The sequence below is a fragment of the Meleagris gallopavo genome, chromosome 5 (genome assembly GCF_905368555.1).
Source record: "Meleagris gallopavo chromosome 5, MGAL_WU_HG_1.1, whole genome shotgun sequence".
Taxonomy (NCBI): Eukaryota; Metazoa; Chordata; class Aves; order Galliformes; family Phasianidae; genus Meleagris; species Meleagris gallopavo.
The window spans coordinates 23,812,574-23,830,748 of NC_139408.1; the positions used below are offsets into that span (position 1 = coordinate 23,812,574).

The 18,175-nt window shown below is 47.3% G+C and overlaps 1 protein-coding gene across 3 annotated transcripts; it reads left to right on the forward strand.

The window, feature by feature from the left end:
• The first annotated feature begins 2,049 nt into the window (after positions 1–2,049).
• SPINT1 (serine peptidase inhibitor, Kunitz type 1) lies at positions 2,050–17,619 on the forward strand. Of its 3 annotated transcripts, XM_010711329.4 has the most exons (11): positions 2,052–2,219; positions 2,390–2,871; positions 8,744–8,895; positions 9,479–9,617; positions 10,683–10,853; positions 11,353–11,379; positions 12,663–12,788; positions 13,561–13,611; positions 13,857–14,027; positions 14,611–14,667; positions 15,567–17,619. In XM_010711329.4, exons 2-11 carry the CDS (start codon positions 2,433–2,435, stop codon positions 15,761–15,763), a joined length of 1,530 nt encoding a protein of 509 aa, XP_010709631.2. In that variant the 5' UTR covers positions 2,052–2,219; positions 2,390–2,432; the 3' UTR covers positions 15,764–17,619. The 3 variants fall into 3 exon arrangements, with proteins under 3 accessions (XP_010709633.2, XP_010709631.2, XP_010709632.2); XM_010711330.4 differs by lacking the exon at positions 12,663–12,788; XM_010711331.4 differs by lacking the exons at positions 13,857–14,027; positions 14,611–14,667 and having other exon boundaries at positions 2,050–2,219.
• The last annotated feature ends 556 nt before the right edge of the window (positions 17,620–18,175 follow it).

The following is an 18,175-nucleotide window of genomic DNA, read 5'->3' on the forward strand; positions in this document are numbered from 1 at the left end:
TTCTCTTCACGCTAAGATGAGCAACACACAGCTCAGCTGGAATCGTGGAGAATAATTCATTTGGCAGAAGAGGCCTGAGATGGGAGTTCTGGGCTGGGAGCAGGTCCTGAGTTGGAAGGAATGATGCTGCAATGGAGAGGGATTTCCAGCAGAAGTCCTTGGTCCTGGGGCTGACCTCACTTAAAACAGTCATTACTGAAACTCTCCAGAAAAAAAAAAAAAAGAAAAAAGAAAAAAGAAAACCAACCAAAAAAAACCCACAACAAGTATATTCAGTAATGCTGCTGGCACTGAAGTGGAATACATCACTCCTACAGTGAAGGATCAAGCCTGTGATGCTTAAAAGTCTAATGAACAGGCCATATTCATCTGCCAAACAGAAGTGGTTCATGTTTTAATGATATAAAGAATATTAAAAGTAAAGTCACATTTTTAGGAAATTGTCAAAAGAATTTTAGCTGGAGGTGCTCAGCTGAAAATAGCAGAGAGAACAATTCATAAAAGATGTACTGTTCATAAGGTGTCTCTTCCTGTGTGACCTAATCTAGTTGTTCCTGCTCCAACAGGGGGATTGGACTAGATGAAATTTTGAGGTCCTTTCCAATCCCTGGAATCATTGTATGATTCTGTGATTCAGTCAGCAATACCCATATGATCCTAAGATGTATTTAGCAATGGGTTTCCAGCAGAGAGAGAGAGATCCCTGGTGATCCATTCTTTAGCTTATGATATGTAATTTTGCAACAGACCTAATAACTTTACAACAACAAGGCCCTGCGTTTGGAAAATGCACAGAAAAAAAAAAAAACCAACAACAACAACAACAAAAATCCAACAGATAACTGAGGTGAAATGGAGGCTATGCCATCAAAGAAGCGATTAAAAGCTTGTGGCAAATTTGCACTAGCATAATGAAGGCTGAGTTAGGATATGATTTTAGTGAAGAAAATAAGAAATAAGCTTTTGAAATTAAAGGACAGCAATGCAAAAAAAAAAAAAAGAACGTAAAGTAACATTGAAAACCTTTAGGGTGAGCACCGAAAAGCCTGCAATGGGAGACTGGTACAGCCTTCTAATGGGAGCAAAGGAGATTAAACCCCACTCCCCTTCAGGCTAGATCAGTTTAGGCTGAATCACTTTATGAAGGGGCTTACTCATTCCATACACGCTGAAAAAAGGGAGGGGGGCTGAGTGCCTCAGGCGGTGCAGAACAAAAGGACACAATCCTGGCGTTGTTTAATTTCCCCAGCATCACAGGGGCTGCAGGCAGAAGCAGGCAGCAGGAACTGAAGACTCTAGATGTGAGCAAGTTCCCCAAAACTCAAAGCCAGATGCTGTTCAAGGCACAGCCATAGCTCACCATCTCTGTTCCAGTGTTTGCCATCTATACCGTCTTGCATTTGCTGCTGCCTTTGAAGTGATGCAATATTTCATTAAAAATAATGTCCTGGCAAATTACAAGCACTCCCTGCACAGCTAAGCCCAGTGACAGATAAGAAGAGTTTACCCAGGAGCTTTGGGACTGTTTGCAGAGGAAGGGGGTGGCACCAATGTAGCTGAGGAATAAGGGAATTTGATCTCCACTCTACAGAAGCAGGAAGGTAGGGAATGTGACCGAGTTAGGGCAAGCAGCCTTTGCATTCCTGTCTGTGACTGAACTATACAAGAGGAGTACTGTGCCCCCAAAGATTGAAACTAATGATTTTGAGCAGGAAACCTCTGGCAACGAGTGCAGGCTGTGAGACCAAGCTGGGGATTGACTCATTTGGGTCAGCAAAACTTGGGCTCCGTGCCTTCCCCCAGTGATGCTGGGCTGTGAGAGCTACCAACAGAGGACATGGGCTTTCTGCACAGCAGGTCTGGGCTTTTGGCTGGCTGAAGCATGGCAAGGTGCTGGGTGGCCTTGCACCTGTGCAAGTGAGTGTACGGTTCTCAAACACACAGGGTTGCACTGGTGCTCCCTGTGAGCCTTCACTCCCTTGCCAGCTGAGCTGGAGATGGTATCAGCCCGCTCTCCTCCCCTTCCTCTTACGCAACGAGCGTGGAGGGGAGTGACTTGATTTTTTTTTCCCCTCTCTCTGGGAGTTGGTTTTCACTTCCTGCCCCTTCTGTGCCTTTGTCTGCACTGGACGCTGCCAAGGGCACACCTGAGGGGTGAAGGTGTAGGGGACCAGGGGGACGCCCCACTCCTGGCATCGGTCCCATCTAAGGCCACACAGGTGGGGGCTGAGAATGTGGGTTTGGGGGTGGAGTTTGCAGGGTGGGGGGACACATTGGCCACCTGGGCCAAATGGGGCCTTGGACATGCTCCAGGTCCCCGCTTACCCCACGTTGGCAGGTACCTGGATACCATCCCTCTTAGCTTGATCTGTTTTTTCTCTCCCTTTAGGAAAGAACTAGGGTCAGAAGGTGGGGAGGATCGGGTTGCCGAGATGGACAGAGGAAGACCAGGTCCACAGACCGGACTCTGGGTCTGCCTGGTGCTGGTAGCAGGGGTGGTCTTCAGTGAAGAGCAGGAGACAAAGCCCTTTGGAGAAACGTGCCTGGAGGACTTTACAGCAGGGATACCGGGTTTGGTGCTGGACACAGATGCCTCCGTTCAGAATGGAGCCACCTTCTTATCATCCCCCATGGTCCATCGGAGCAGGGACTGCATGAGGGCTTGCTGTAAGGACCCTGCTTGTAACCTGGCCCTTGTGGAGCAGGACCCGGCCTTAGGAGAAGACCACATCCAGGGCTGCTTTCTCCTCAACTGCCTCTACGAGCAGACATTCGTCTGCAGGTTCGCCAGGAAGGTCGGCTTTCTCAACTTCTTGAAGAGGGACGTCTACGATACCTACCACCAGGCAATGCAGAAACATGGATCTAGTGGTAAGGAGTACATAAAGGATAAGCGCAAGCTGGGGATAGGCAAGCACTGAGGGCTTGGGGCCTCATTTCTACCAGTTATTATTTGCACTGCTGCATTTCATCAATTCATGATCTCTTCCACAGTTTACTTATTAGTAAATAGAGCAGGAGCCATTCTGTAACCTATTTGAAACGGGTGGAGCGTGTTTACCAAATGCAGGCTGTATTTTTGATCCTTGACAAGGCAGAGAAAAATATATTGTTTTTCTTCTTTCTCCCTCCTTGTTCCTCCTCCCCAGCCCTGTAAGGCTGGAAAGTGAAATCCTCTAAAATTGAAATCCCTGTATTTAAAAAGCTGCATTAAGCTCCTAATTGCTTGGGGGCTGGAGACACGGCACAACCTGCATACCTTTCCTTTTCCACAGCCCCAGTCTTGTGAGGCCCCTCTATGGGGCTTGTTGAGGCTGCTTGGTTTTGCTGGCTGTGTTTTGATTGTAACAGTTCCACTCTGGGTCTGTTTATCTCTCTCAGCCTCTGCTTACCTGCTCAGAAAGTTTGCACCTGGCCTAGAAATCCAGGTGAAAAACAAGCTAATCTGTACCTGGCCACCAGCCACATGCTCTGTGATCTCCTTAAAATGCTGTGTTCAGAAACGCTAAAACCAATTCCTCCTGTTGCTTCCTTCCTCCCTTGTTCTGGAGGAAGCCTAACAAGCCTCTGGTGCGACTTGGTCTTTGGCAGCTTTAACTTTGCCTGTGGTGGAATGGGCAGAGCTTCCAGGAGACTTTCCTCAGCCCCCCAGCCCACCCCTGGGGCACAGTGCAGGTGCCCAGGGGAGCAGCTGAGTGCATGACACTTGATCATGTGAGCTGCATAGTCTTGGATCTTCTGCTGGATGTGCCAGCCCGCAAGGCCAACAACTTTTGGCAGAGCAGAAGTGGCTCTCCTGTCTTCTCTTTCCCCTAGTTGCTTCCCACTGCATTTTAGGGCTTTCTGGTGAATCTCAGCTTCTTGTTGTAGCAGTCATTCCCATGCCTTTGGTCCATGCTCAAAAGCCTTTCCACAGGGCTGCAGCTAGTGATGCACTGAAAGCCACATCTCTAGGAGCACAGGTGGCATGCTGGCAGCTGCCTGAACTCCCACATGTTTTTCTGTAGGAGGAAAAGGTAATGCATCATCCTCAGTGCATCCTGGTTTCACAAGGTTAGATTGAAAATATGATGTGCTGTTGAGCAACGAGATCCCTTCACCTCTGCAGACCAGCAGGCTGCAGCCCCCTCCCCAGGCTGCCCACAGATGTGCATGGCCAGCTCCCATGGTTGGGTGTGAGGTAGCAATGGTGGAGCGAAGGACCACAGTGGAAATGGAGAACATGGCAGAAGTGCTCTGTGTGCCCACCTGGCAGCAAAAAGGAAGTTGGATGTGGGTTTTGCTTCCGGACCTGTTGTGGATACTTGAAGAGGCAGGGTGAAACTGGGGGTAAAGAAGATGTTTTCAGCACACTGGACTTTCCCCCTATGCTCTCCTCTTGGACCTAATTTTGTGCTGCAGACAGAGATGTCTGCTCACTGTTGTGCTGCTTCTCTCTGAATTTGCAAAGCTCTGTGGCTGCTCTGGACCTGGGCTGTCATTGTCCCCAGGGCTGGGCGCGGAAGAGTGGTGGGGAACTGTATGATGCCCTCCTTTATATGCTGTCAAGTGCCCTCAGAGCCCCGAGGGTGTGTTCAGTGGCAATCTCCAGATGGGCTCTGCAAAAATGAGGATCAAAAGCATGCTTTTCTAGCCAATAGTGAAATATGTGTTCATGTGGCTTAGCGCCCCAGTGGGTGATATTAAAGAGAATGGCCACATGTTGCAGGACTCACAGTACTGCTACAATAGACCTGTCGGATTCAGAGGCTTATGACTTTTCAAGTGGAGATAGATAACACTTGAAAGAAAGCACAGCTGGGGACTGCTGAAAGACAAATTTAATTGTGGAGTGTTTCTTGATGGAAGGAGCTAAAAGCTAGGAGAGGGATATGGAGGAAGCATTGCATATGGAAATGGCACAGGGTCGGGGCAGCCTTGGTGTGTGTCACTGCTGTCCTGCTGAGGTGTTACAGCTTCAGAAAAAAACCTCCAAGTATTGGCAACAGCAAATGCTCTTGCTGCCATAACTAAGAAGCTCACTCCCCAGTCTGAACTTTGCTGCGAGTTTTCTGCCTGGCTCACTGGGGAGGGGCAGGCTCACCTGCACTTTGCTGGTAATCATGGAGGCCGGTGTTGAGGTAACCACCGTGAGCTTATTCTGGTCTGGGCAAACCAGTTCTGGGTGTGAGGCTGGAAAATAACCTCCCTGAACCTTTGTCCGTTTCTTGAACTGAACTCTTTGTGGGGGTTGTGAAACGCTGGGTGACACGCTCCAAATGCCCGATCTGGGTGGGAGACGCGTGGGCAGCAGGGAGGGTTTTGCTGCCCCAGCTGTGCTCCTGCCTGAGGGCCTGCTGAGGGGCTCAGCTGAGCTGCTGGGTTCTCCTCCTGCAAAGCTTCGTGTCAGCGAGTGTTGAGAGCTGCGTGAGTTGTGGAAAATCTTCCTAGTGCGGGTGTCTGCCCTTTTGGTTTGTGGGGGCCACAGCGAGCCATGCTGGTGCACGGTGTGGCCTCTGAGAGTGACGATAAACAAGCAGAGGCAATCTCAGCACATTCTGCTGTATTGAGGTATCACTTTACAGTCTCAAGTACCCGTGGTGTGGTGTCATCTCTGTGAGTGCTGGAATGGAGAAAATCTGGTTTTCTGTGAATTTATGTCTCAAGGGCGGTAGTTGGAATTGAGCACCAAAATAGAAATCCTCACACTGGCAGCTTTGCCTTCTGCTGGATTTTACCAGCGTGTTCCTTTTCTGACAGCAAGGCCACTGCTGGGGTCCCCTCCCACCCCTGTGCTTGCTTTTACAGCTCTCATAAGATTTCAGTGTCCTTTAAATTTCTGTTTCCCATCAACTTTGGTGCAGGTTTACTCACTGTAAGGTAGAGCTGAAGCCAAATAAACCATTCACTGCATAAGCCTTGAAGTGACATGAAAATTTTTTAAAAAGCAAAAAACAGAAACTGTGGCCTGAATACCCTATGAGCCACTCAAATGTGGAAGATTTTAGTTGTGAGCATTTTGGATTTACTCTGTCAAGTTTTTCTGCAAGATCAGTAAAAAAAAAAGATAAATCCTTTTCCTATGTATTTTGATTGGAAGCTGAATTTGTCACTCGATGACATGACTCCAGCAGCTGATGCCCACAGAAAAGAGCATGACATGCAACAGCATCATAAAGCTGTAATATCCCCATTAATTACAGACTTCTACAGAAACTTTCCAGAGTCCAAAGAGCATTAGAACAAAGGCAGCTTTCATTTTTCAGACATCCTTTCCGAGCAAAAGGAGCTGAATGGAGAACCTCCCTTCCCAGAGCAGTTTGTTGGTATTGACCCCAGCTCATTGAGCACTTGTCTATAAAACTCAGGTGGAGAACGCCCACCAAAGGCTTTATACAGTCAGGGATGAAAACACGCCAATGTTGGTGAACTTTCTCACGTTCAAAGGAGAGAAAGTAGAGCCCTCTGAAAATGAAGTCCTTCATTTCTAGGGAAACGTCCTCCTTGGCAGTCCCTGCACACAAGCAAACCCTCTGGCTTTCTGGGGATGAGCACGCTTGGGGAATGTTGCTCACCAAAGATGGGATCTGGAGAGGTAGCTGACCCCATAATCAGAACCAACCTTTTACTTCACTGTGCACTCCATAACTCAAAGCAACTGAACCAACCTGCAGTAAAGCATTTTGTTTGTTTTCCTGGTGTTTTCCTTTTCTTTTTCCTTTTTTTTTTTTGTTTGTTTGTTTTGTTTTTTAAAAGTGTGTGTGCTTAAAAATGTTAAGGAAAAGCATGATCTGGAGTTGCTGTAAGTTAATGACCTACCTGTGGCTCTGCAGAACTGGTCTTTCCCCTGTGGCTGCCCCCACCTGATGGGCTCAGCCTGGCAGGAAGGCAGCAGGGAACGGATTGCATTTCTCTGTTGGGCCTTTGGCATCTGTTGGCCCAGCAGAACAGCAGGAGCGTCCATTTCCAGAGCTCATGGTACTGTGTATCACATAGCTGTGGGGCTGTTATTTCCTAGTTTGTTTGGAGAGCACTGCAGCTGCAGTCGTTCCTTTGGCTACAAATGCTCCTATGACCCTTGGCAAGATCTCTTGAAAATAAAACAAAACTCCATTTATTTGTTCTGCCAGCCCTGCTCAAAGCCAAAAGGGCCAGGCTGGCCCAACACAGTTTGGTGTCTTACAGCCGTCCTTGTGCCTCACTGAGGCCAGTTTCTATCACTTTAGCAGGCAGCCCTTTGGGAGGAGGCAGCAGGGAGCAACGCCTCACCCAGAGGCCAAAGGATACTGGAGTGGGCACCTCTGCTTGTGATGAAAATGTTATTTTTCTGGCCTCTGCCTGTTTTGGTGGCTGCTGCTGAAAGCCTTATCCTGTGGTGCTACATGAGGAGGACTAAAAGATAATGCTGGTGACAGACAGTAGAGAGCAGCTGGTGTAATAAAGTTAATCAGAAGCCCTGCAGTTGCACAGGGTGATTAAGTTCTCACATAGCAAAAGGCAGCCTGACAATGAGGGAGGAGAGCTGCAGGTCTGCAGTCAGGAACAGTCCTCAAAGGGATGATTGATTTTGCTTGGTATCTTTATAAAGTATCAAAAGATACTGGAAAATAGAAAATTCTGGATGGATATGTGGTCACTCTCATCTGGAGTACACATTGCAAAACCTATCCTGCTTAATTAATAGGTGAAAGAACTAACAAATGGCTTGTTTTTAATGTCAGTTTTGTTTGCCTATATGCTTTATACAACAGGTCCCTTCAGTAGGCTCTAGCAAGGGGCAACAGGTGGGACATGAATCTAGAAATATAGCAGAAAATTAAGACCAGGTCTGAAACAGTGACAGTAATTAACTGAGGGAATAGTTTTCCAACCAAAGGCTTTGGGCAGTAATCCTCCAGTTCCAGTTGTATAAAAATGGCAGTGACACATCTAGATTGAAAATGAAAATGGATGCCTTTCCAAAAGGCTCGGGTTAAACCTAACCATTGAGTCCTGGTATGGGAACTACCAGGTGGGGTTTTATGGTCTGAGCCAAGCAGAAGGCGTTCAGACCAAAAGGAACAATGAGTCAGGCTCATTGTGTGTCACTGTGCAGTCTGATCTTGCTGGCACTGGCAGAGATCAGTTTTCATCTCTTACACTCACTGTTCGTAGAAGAATTTAATGGACTGTGGGGGCGGCTGGTAAGCTAATCTGTGGAATGGGACAAAAAGTAACAATGGCATGAATGGCATTTGTGTGCTTTTTCTAAGGGACCTGTGTCAGAGAGTGGGGCGGAAGATGAGGTGCGGTCCGTTCAGACCCCTCCCTTGCACAGCTCCAGTTAAGCGCACAATGCAGTGCACAGAGCCAGCAGTAGGAATGATGAGAGTCCATTCCACATTCTTCACCACCCACATCAGGTCATCTCCATAAATGGTGGGGTGGAGATTGTGCTGTTTGCGAGGTTGTGGTCCCACTGCTGAAAGCATTGAGACAGTAGCCATAGGGAAAGCCTCCTCCTGGGATTCCTGTGGGCAGATGTGGCTCAAAAGGCACTGCCAGAGTGAGTTGTGGAGTTACTAAACGGTTGAGGGCCACAGTAACGGTACTGATCACCTGTTGCTTGCACAGGCTGCAAGAAGCACAGCTGTATCAAAGTGTACTCCTTTTAGTGAATGGCATCCATATTGATTTAGCCTGGAAGAGTCCCCTTTTTTCATAACGTGGATAAGGACTGGAGCGCTGCCTCCTATCAGTCCTTTGCTCTGCTCTTCCTCCACAGATGACCGTCCTCCAGTAGCCCGCGCTGGCATGGACATGCGGGTGCAGCCAGGAGAGCCAGTGATGCTGAGAGGCACAGACAGCACAGATGACCATGGGATTGTCACGTATGAATGGAAACAGGTCCTCGGTGACCCCTCTGTGGAGATAAAGGTAAGGAGTTGCACAAAGGAAGCAATTTGGTCTGTGTTGCCTGCAGTATGCTCTCTCTTGGAATCTCCAAATTTAGCTGAGCTGGAGCAGAAGCAAGGCTCCTGACTAGCTCCAGCATCTCTGGGGCATGAACACTACTTTGTAGATGTTCAATGGGACTTGTGGCTTTAGAAGAACAAACAATTGCTGTAAAACTTCTGCAAAATACTCTAGAAAACCTTGAAGCTTGTATGGAGCTCTTGTGGCACCTTCTGGGAGAGTTAGTTTACCAGCCGATGGCTGACTTTGAAGAGTAGCAATATCTAGCTGTAGGAGACTGTGGAAATCTGGAGATGCTGCTCTCCTTCTTCCTTTCCCCTAGCCCAGCCAAAGCGACTTTTATGGAAAAAAAAAAACAAAACAAACAAACAAAAAAACAACTCAAAAACCAAAACCTTAAGCCAAAGCACTGAGGCATTTTTAAAGCCAGAATTCTGCTTGGGGATTTCCAGCCAAACTTGTTTTTTCCTTATACAGCAGAAATATGGGCTTCATTCATCCTCTCATTACGTATGCCTTTTCTTCTTTTATTTTGCATTCTCAGAAGCTTGAAAAAGACCAGGCAGAAATCTCCAACCTACAGGTGGGCACTTACGTCTTCCAGCTTACTGTCACTGACACTGCCCAGCAGCAAGACTTCACTAACATCACCATCATAGTGCTGAATTCTGAACAGACTGAAGGTGAGCCCACAGACATCTAGTTAGTGTGCCCAAGCTGGGGAGCTTTGCCAGCCCTTTTCTAAGGGGGCAGATGGAAAAAGAGCACAGGCAGCAGAGTGGGCTTGCATGTCAACTTCTCACAATAAAAGCCTGCACCTGACAAACAGTGAAAGGTCTCTGCATTTGTAGCTGTCTATTTTAGGGTTTTCTCATCCTCATGTAGAAGAGGTGGCCTGCAATAATCTGAACTTCTCTGCATGCCATTGCCTCCTCTACTGGATAATCCCAGAGTAGCTGGATCATGGGGGTACATCTGAGAGCAAAAGAGAAGAACCCAAAAGGATTTGTTGACTCCATGGTTTTATTGTGAAGGGCCTAATTCCCTTAAGCCACAGGACAGGTGAAGCCATCTATGTGATGTTCAGAATGGCCCCAGTGTTATCTATATGTTTTACTATAATGGCCTTGTTTAATGATCAAAGTACTCAGCATTATAAGTGCACTGGGGCAATGAATTCTTGGACAAATGCTAGCCTAGCTGTCAAGCAGAGAATTTCTTCTTGTGCCTCAAGTACCATAAAACTAAAAGAACGTCCATATCAAATCACTCTGTCAGAAATTTAATGCACTGCATCCAACAGTGTCCAGAGTTTGACACTAAATAATAGCAAGAACATGACATGCTGTCAGTAAATCCTTGCTGTACTTGGCTAGCCACCAAGGAATTTGCAGCCTTTTTAAGCAAATAGGGTGTCTTTGTATTAAATATCCATGGATGAATCTTCACATAGCAGCAGCATCCTGAAGCTAGGAGTTTCACAGCTGAACTCTTCGCTGTTTGCTTTTATGAATATGGCATCTTCTAATTTGATTTTGTACTCTGTCCTCTCATGTAAGAAAACGCATTATGTGATTCCCTATTTGCCTTCCCCATGCCACTGCAAAAAAAAATTACAAAAAATTTGTATTTTTTTTTTTCAGACAAACATCCACACTGTTGACAAACTTTCCTTTGGAAGATTTTATTTTCTGTATGTGAAGGTGAAACATGCTAACCAGACCCTCTTATTTTAACTTTCTTGGTAGAGCATTGCTTGACTCCAAAGAAGGTTGGTTGGTGTCGGGGCTCTTTTCCACGTTGGTTTTATGACCCAACTCTTCAGCAGTGTCAGGAGTTCATTTTTGGTGGCTGCAAACCTAACAAGAATAACTACTTACGGGAGGAGGAGTGTAAACTTGCCTGCAGGAATGTTAAAGGTGAGTCTGCTTCAAAAATCAGCCCCTTCTTTTTCATAGGATCCGGATGTCCCTGTGGGCAAGTACTGCATCTTTGTGGTTGGCAGGTATAGTCTGGAGAGTTGAGATGAGGCTGATGAGGGTCCCACAGTGCCCAGCTCCTGGATCTCTGTTCCCCTAGTTGATTCCAGATCAGCTTCCTTTAGCATCAGTCTTCACCACTGGCCACATGCTGGTGTAACCAACCGGGATGGGCATCAGCAAGAACTGGCTCATTCTTGCACAATGTCTTCAGTGCCAGGTGTCCCTGGTATGTCCCTGGCTGCACAGACCCTCACAAATTTTCATCCAGCATCCTTAACCTAAATTCTGTATTTCTACTCCTCACCACTACAGGGCTTTGTTCCAGAAAAGACACATTTCTTAGGTGAAACATGATGCAATATAAAGCTGATTCTAAGCTGACAAAGCAGTGTGGTGCTTTAATAAATTAACTTTATTTTTCCCCTTGTCTCTTCAGGCTCTGTCAGCGGGCGACAAATGCCAGGTAAGCCTCCTGCTCCTCTATGTAATCCTGCTGTAAGCTCAGGCTTAGTGTTTCATATCCATTCCTGTAGCTTTTTGATTAGCACTCAGTGTGGAAAGTGAGGTGCCAGGGACTAATTTCTTTGCCAAGCCTTTCACTTTCATGTCATAGGATAATTCAGGTTGGAAATTATGCCTGGGGTGCAACCCACTACTCAGAGCAGGGACAGCTTTAAGTTATGTCAGGTTGCTTAGGGCTCTGTTCAAGCCACTTTTGGGTATCCCTGAGGAAGGAGATTTTATGTTCTCTCTGGGCAGCCCTCATATTTGTTTTTCCTTCTATTCGAATCAGTTTCCCTTATTGGATCATGTGTCTGTTGCTGCTCACCCTTTTACTGTGAATCTCCAAAAAGAGTCTGTCTTTTCCAAAACTTCACACTAGGTCATGTGCTCCAGTCTCTTGCTGCATCTTTGCTGCTTCACTCTAGCATGCTGGTGTCTGCTGTGCACTGGAGAGCTCAGACTTGGGCAGAGCACTGATCAGCTGGGACCACCTCAGGGGCAGAGGAGGACGGCCAGTTGTCTCTGCCAGCTCTCCCAGCCTGCTGTGCAGTTGGACATCCTTGCCACAAGAGCTCTCTGCTGATTCACATTTACTACGTCCACCTTGACTTTCAGGGCTATTCTGCACAACTCCTTTATCACTTCCTGGTGTCCAGATGCTGTTCTTGTGCGAAGTTGTTCTATTTCAGGTGTGGGATGTTTAACTCTCTGCTTTGTCTTTGCATTTGCCTTTGCGCTTTATGAGCAGAGCTGGAAGCCTTCTCCTGCCTGCCCAGCCCTCGCTGCATGGCACTGAGTTCCCTGCTTCCCCCATTTTTGGTATTGCTCACAAAATTCTAAGTGATCTTCCCCTTCTGCGGCTTCACTGCCCAGACTCTGCCCTTAAGCCAGGGACCTGGGAGTCCAGTGGGCACTCCTTCCCAGTAAACACTGAGCCAAAGAGGGTATTGAGTACTTTCGCTGTATCTGGTTCTTTTGTTACTGTGTCCCCATGGTGACTGGGGCATTACCATGCCTTGCCTCCAGCTTCTGTGGACTTCTGTTTTGAGAGGAAGCATGGCTGTTCCCCGAACACTGCTTGGTTTATAAGCAAGAAACGATTTTCTTCTTTTTTGAGTTGAGTGTCACAGAAGAGAGACCTTTGCCAGCCCTTTCACCATTTTTTAAGTCCTTCATAACACATCTGTGTGGCAGGGAAAATGAACAAATTTTAATGAACTATCTGAACTGTTTCTGACACAGTATGCAATGGGAATTGTCAGGCCTCCTCGTTCAGATGCAAGGATGGCTGCTGCATTGATGCCTATCTGGAGTGTGATGAAACTCCAGACTGTGCTGATGGATCAGACGAGGTGTATTGTGAACAATGTAAGTTCTTCACATTCTGGCTTAGAAAACTTAATATCTGCACAGGGATGAGTGCAGTGCTCAATGCTTGACTCTGCTTTTTGTTGCTCTGTATTCTCCTGACCCTGCGTGAGATTGCACTATTGTCGTATTTTCAGGTTCTGCCATCTCCCATATCTCTGACTGCTACAGCTGATCTCCACTCTGGGATACTTCCTTCTACTGTCTTCCCTGTCCCTGCCTGTAAGACTTCAGAGCCTGCCTTCCCCTCCCCTGCCAATGTTTTATTTCTGGATGATCATACTTTCTCTCCTAGTTTATGGAGATGGGAAATTAAACTATGATTTCTCCCAACTGGTTCAGCATCAAAATCCTTTTAACATCTCACATTATGCTAATGTAAATGCACAGTGGTGAGCTGCCGAAGTCTGTAATCTCCCTCTCTCATTCTCCTCACAAAATTCACATAATCTCCTCCCTATCTGTGGGTATTTTGTTACCTTCTCAGGCTTCTTATTTTGCCCTCACTTATTTCCTAGGCTAGTACTTTTCATTCTTCTTGAAACCTGAAGTGAGAGCATCTTCCCCTTTTTTTCTTGGTGAAAAAATCTAAGAAAGTTGAACTCAAGTTGGGAATCATTTCTAGTTACTTCACTGTATTTTCCCATGTTCCTCTCATAGCTTTGAACTACCTAAGAAGCTCAGGGTGTATCTCCTTTTCCCTGGCTTGTTGTAGCAAATAAATGTGCAGGAATGCCCTGTCTAAGAGTAATATAAAATATTTCTTTTGCAGATGCTCGTGAGTTCAATAGACTGCAGAAAATCAATGTCACACGTAAGCAAGGTACATACTATCAGGAGCACTTTGGCCAGCTCTTGCCTTTTCCTTCAGCCCGGTGTTGGGTAGTGGCAGCTCACCTTGGCCTTGCCAACTTGAGCAGCTGCCAGTTGGGCGGTGGACACCCAAGTGCTATGGGTCTCACCGTGGCTGTCCTTTGCTACAGTGCTTGTGCTCTTCTATCATGAGCAGAGGTTGGCGCTCTGGTAAGACGCTGCTTGGGCTAGAGCATCTCTCCTTTGCTTTGCCAGCTCACTGTGTGGACTTGCCTGACACTGGACAGTGCACAGAGAGCATCCCTCGCTGGTACTATAATCCCTTCTCTGAGAAATGCGACCGCTTCACCTACGGGGGCTGTGATGGCAACATGAACAACTTTAAAGAAGAGGAAGAGTGCATGAAATCATGTTCAGGCGTCACAAGTAAGCAGGAATAGTGAGGGCTGGAATACAGATCAGACTTGGAAAATCCTTCCAGATTAAGTTCTGTGGTGACAAAGAGGCAGTGACTTGGAGCCTTTAGACAAAGCAGCTCTGTTCTCAAATCGTGGCCATGCACAATGTTCTACAATGTATTGACTGCTTATGGGGAACAATGCATGTCTACAGCATGTCTGCAGTACAGCCTGTCATTTGTCAGAGCTGGAAAAATTCAGTGGATGCTAATATTCAGAAAGGTACAGAGTAGCATGACAAAACTAGCTAGAGTTATGGTATGGCCTCTCCAAAGAATATAATTTTCTAGCTTGGCTCCAGTTCTCCACTAGTGGGAGGAGAAAAATGAAGAAAATTCTCCATGTTAGGGAGAAGTTCTAAACAATCAAGAGGGAAAAATTTCACACTGTAGTGCTCTGCAGGCTTTGCTGTGGAGGCCAACTGCCTAAATAGGAGGAATTCTGACACTGCATGGATCCAGTCATTTCACAGTACTGGAAATATGCTCCTCAGAAACCTCTCAGCCCTTGTTCCTTTTTTCGTAAAACTCTTCTTCTTACTCCCAATTCAGAAAGAGATGCCATTGGTCGGAGATGGGAAACATTTGAACCTCACAGTGATATGTTAAGTGAGTAACAGTTCCTCATACAGAGCTTATTTGTTGCTTCCACTGGCCTGAAAAATATTTTGCGCTTCCTTGGAAATATTAACCTTTTTACCTATTCCCCGTGCCCCTTCTGAGATTAAGGGAGCAATGCAGTATTTGTAGGACTCTAGCAGGGACTAGAGAGATTTTTCAGTGGACCATGCCCCTTGGTCCAATTCCTGCTTTGTCTCTGACTCTGTAGATCATTGCAGAGGCTCCTCATTTCTTTTCCATCAACCTGCATGAATGCTGCAGTGTTCAACATCAAAAAATGTCACAGAAAATTCCTCCTCAGGGCCACATTTACAAAAAGGACCACTAAATTCTGCAAAAAGAATGCCCAAGTGAGTATGTGAATAATGTTGGGATGCTAGATTGGGGTGAAGTCTGATTACCCTATCAACCCTCAGAGCTGTATGCTCACAACACTGCTACAAGTTCTTTCCCCACAAACTCAACACATTCACCATCGCAGCTCACTCCCATGGCATTCTCCTGGCCAGGAGTGCTCCCTGTGACCTCCTTTGTGGCCTCTACATTGGTATATGAAGAAAATCCAGCACCGGAGAAGAGTTTGACATTTAAAGGTGTGCCAAATGGCCAACTCTGCCAAAGTCACCAAATAGCCTTTAGAGGGCGTGGTGCATCCAAGAAATGATGGAAGCTGTGATCTGGGAGAACAGCAATACTCTTGCCAGACCCTTTTCCATGTAGTTGTCTTTTTCACTTAGTTTTGCAATGCCCACCCTGCTGTCAGCCCACCCCTTCTCCTCTTTGCCAGCACAGCTTCTCCAGCAGCTTTTGTGCTTGTTCCTAATGTGCTGCTGCAGAGCTTGTGGAGCAGACCTCCTAACTTGTTCACATTCATGTGTCCCCTGCAGGTGCCTTTGAAGTGGTGATTGCTGTGCTCCTTGGGATCTGCATCATGGTGGTTCTGGCCATCATAGGCTACTTCTTCCTGAAGAACAGAAGGAAGAGCAGCCGCCGCCGCCAGCCAACCACTGCTACCAACTCTACCCTGTCCACCACAGAGGACACCGAGCATCTGTTTTATAACGGTGCCACCAAACCAGTCTGACCTGCTCCTGTCTCTCTCCCAGCCACGCACTGGGACATTCCCAAGAACTTCTGGAGTTTTGCTTTTAGATGGGGGCCTCTGCCTGGAGGACTCTTTCTTAGAAGACATTGGTAGCCTGAGGCCAAGATCTAGCCATGATTTGGCAGTAATGCGGTTGTGATTGTCGTGGCTAAATGGCTGCTCTGGACTCAGGACCTGGGAGCATTCTGATGCTCTCTGAGGTCTATCCCTACCTAACCTCAAACAATCCAGTGAAACTTTGAATGACATCTTTCTTCCTGCTCAAATCTGGAGCACAGCTCAGCTCTGCTTACTGAAGGACCCTGAGATTGAATCTGTGTAGCATTCATAATGGTGAATGGTACAAGCTCACCATGGCCAGCAATTTTTTGTTTGCAGTACTGCTTCCTGCCATTTGACTTCAGATTTTCTACCCTTTCTCCCAAACCTTTGCCAAGTTGCCTTGCCTTCCAGCTGTCCTCCCTGGTCGTGGTGAGCCCTGTGCGGGCTGCGTGCTTCTGATAACCAGCTGGACCTGTTCTGAGAGCCCTGCGACACTCTCCAGTAGTTTCTGTTCTCAAGACAGAAGGAAAAACAAATAATCTATTTTAATCACTAGGCTTTGCTTTTTAACAGAAAAGCACACCTAGAGTTTTTCTGCCTGGCTGCCATGTTGCAGCCACCTATATACAGTATGTGCCCTCCACTTTGTGAGTTGCCCTGATTGCTTTTCCAGTGTTCAGTCTGACCCTGAACGCATGACGAAATACCTATTTATTCTCACATGAAATGAAAGGGAATGCCCTAACTTTTTCTGCTGATGCTGAGGGGAGGGCAGAAGGATCCAGCTCCCCATTGCTGCTGTGGTGCCAGCTAGTGCTGCCCGTGGGAAATCTCTGCTCCCAAGGAAACCTTGGGGAAAGCACTGCTTGCAGTGTGGGAAACATGCTTGAGGGAGGAAGGGAAGGAGAGGTTGCTGGGGAGAAGCACAGTGAAGGGATGCTTGAAGGAACCAGAGGGTTTCCTGGAGGCACTGATGCCATCTGTGCGGTTCTGGCTGTGCCAGTGAGCAGAGCTGGTAGCTGATGCTTCTTCCAGGAAGCTTGTGCTGCTGCTTCAGTGTTAATGCCCTCTCCACTGAGCACACAGCCTCTCTCTCACCTGAGTCCCTGGCATCAGGAGCATGGCCAGCGAATGTCCCCAGATGTCCTTCCTGCTGACCTGTCCCTCTTGGTGCAAGATGAACCCACGCCGGGGGGGCCCAGAGCTCATCCCTGGCCCTGTGGCAACGTGTAACAGCTCCACCGCACCGAGGTGCCGTGTTTTTCCCATGACTGATGAAGCAGGGTGCCACCAGCTTCACATGGCTGCATCTCCAGCATCAGCCTCGTGTCTCTGGATGCTGAGGGTTTCTGCTGTGAACAGAAGCTGATGTTTCTGTAGATCCTGGTACACTCTGTCTGGCGTGGGATTGGTACGAGTCCCTGAACCCCCTGTGCCTGCTGCTCCTGGAAAACTGCTGTGAAAAGAGAGAAAATCAGGGTGTGTGTGTGCGTGTGTGTGTTTAAGAAAGCACAAATTTATGTACAGATTTTAGTTTAAATTCTTGGACCCTTTCAAGGCTGGGAGAAAATGGCTGCCCACAGCCTGGTGGCAATCCAGCTGCATGCCTCTCCCTGTTGCAGGGGGACTTGTTTGATTCCTCCATGGCTTTTCATGGTCTATCTTGTATCATTTCTTCCATGGCTCTGTTTTTCTTCCAGCCTATGCAATAAACTTACCATCTTGATTTACTTTTTGTGCACCCTCTCTGATAATACAAGTTGCAATAAAAGGGAATTGTTTGTCTTATCTGACTTGGGAGTGGTGTCTGAGAAGCAATGACCCGCGGAGGGGAAGGTGCCGTTCCCATGCCTGCTATCTCCCACCCTTTCATCTGCAGGTGTTGCTGCAGCCAGGTCTTGCGGTTTTGGGGGAGGGAGGCACACCACGAACAGGTGAATGCAGCAGCTAGGGTTAACCAGAGAGAGCAGTCCTTCCTTGGAAGTGCTGAGAGTGAGATCACTGCCCACTAATTCAGAGGGATGAGGCAGGGTGTAACCTGAAACTGGGCTCCAGCTGGTCAGACTGGTTCTGGTCTGAAACCAAGAGCAGACACTGCACTTCAAACAGAACCTGCTCGAGCTGCATCTCTGGGCTGGCGATGGCTCAGGCACAAGATAATGGTGATGGATGTCCATTAAATTTCACTGAAACAGGCAGCATAGGGTGTCCCAGCACTGCTTCCCTTCACAGGAAGGTTTTCTTAGCTGCCTCTGTGCTTTGCTATCATTATCACCTCTCTGCCAACATCACTCCCTTCACCCACACACACACCTCTGTCCTGTCCAGCTGCTGGCACCCACATTGCCC

Excerpts from the sequence above, each read along its gene's own strand:
- SPINT1 (XM_010711329.4), top strand. The coding sequence starts at position 2,433 with ATGGACAGAGGAAGACCAGGTCCACAGACCGGACTCTGGGTCTGCCTG. Across the intron at positions 2,872-8,743 it reads GCAGAAACATGGATCTAGTG|ATGACCGTCCTCCAGTAGCC; the intron begins GTAAGGAGTACA and ends CTTCCTCCACAG. Across the intron at positions 11,380-12,662 it reads CAGCGGGCGACAAATGCCAG|TATGCAATGGGAATTGTCAG; the intron begins GTAAGCCTCCTG and ends TTTCTGACACAG.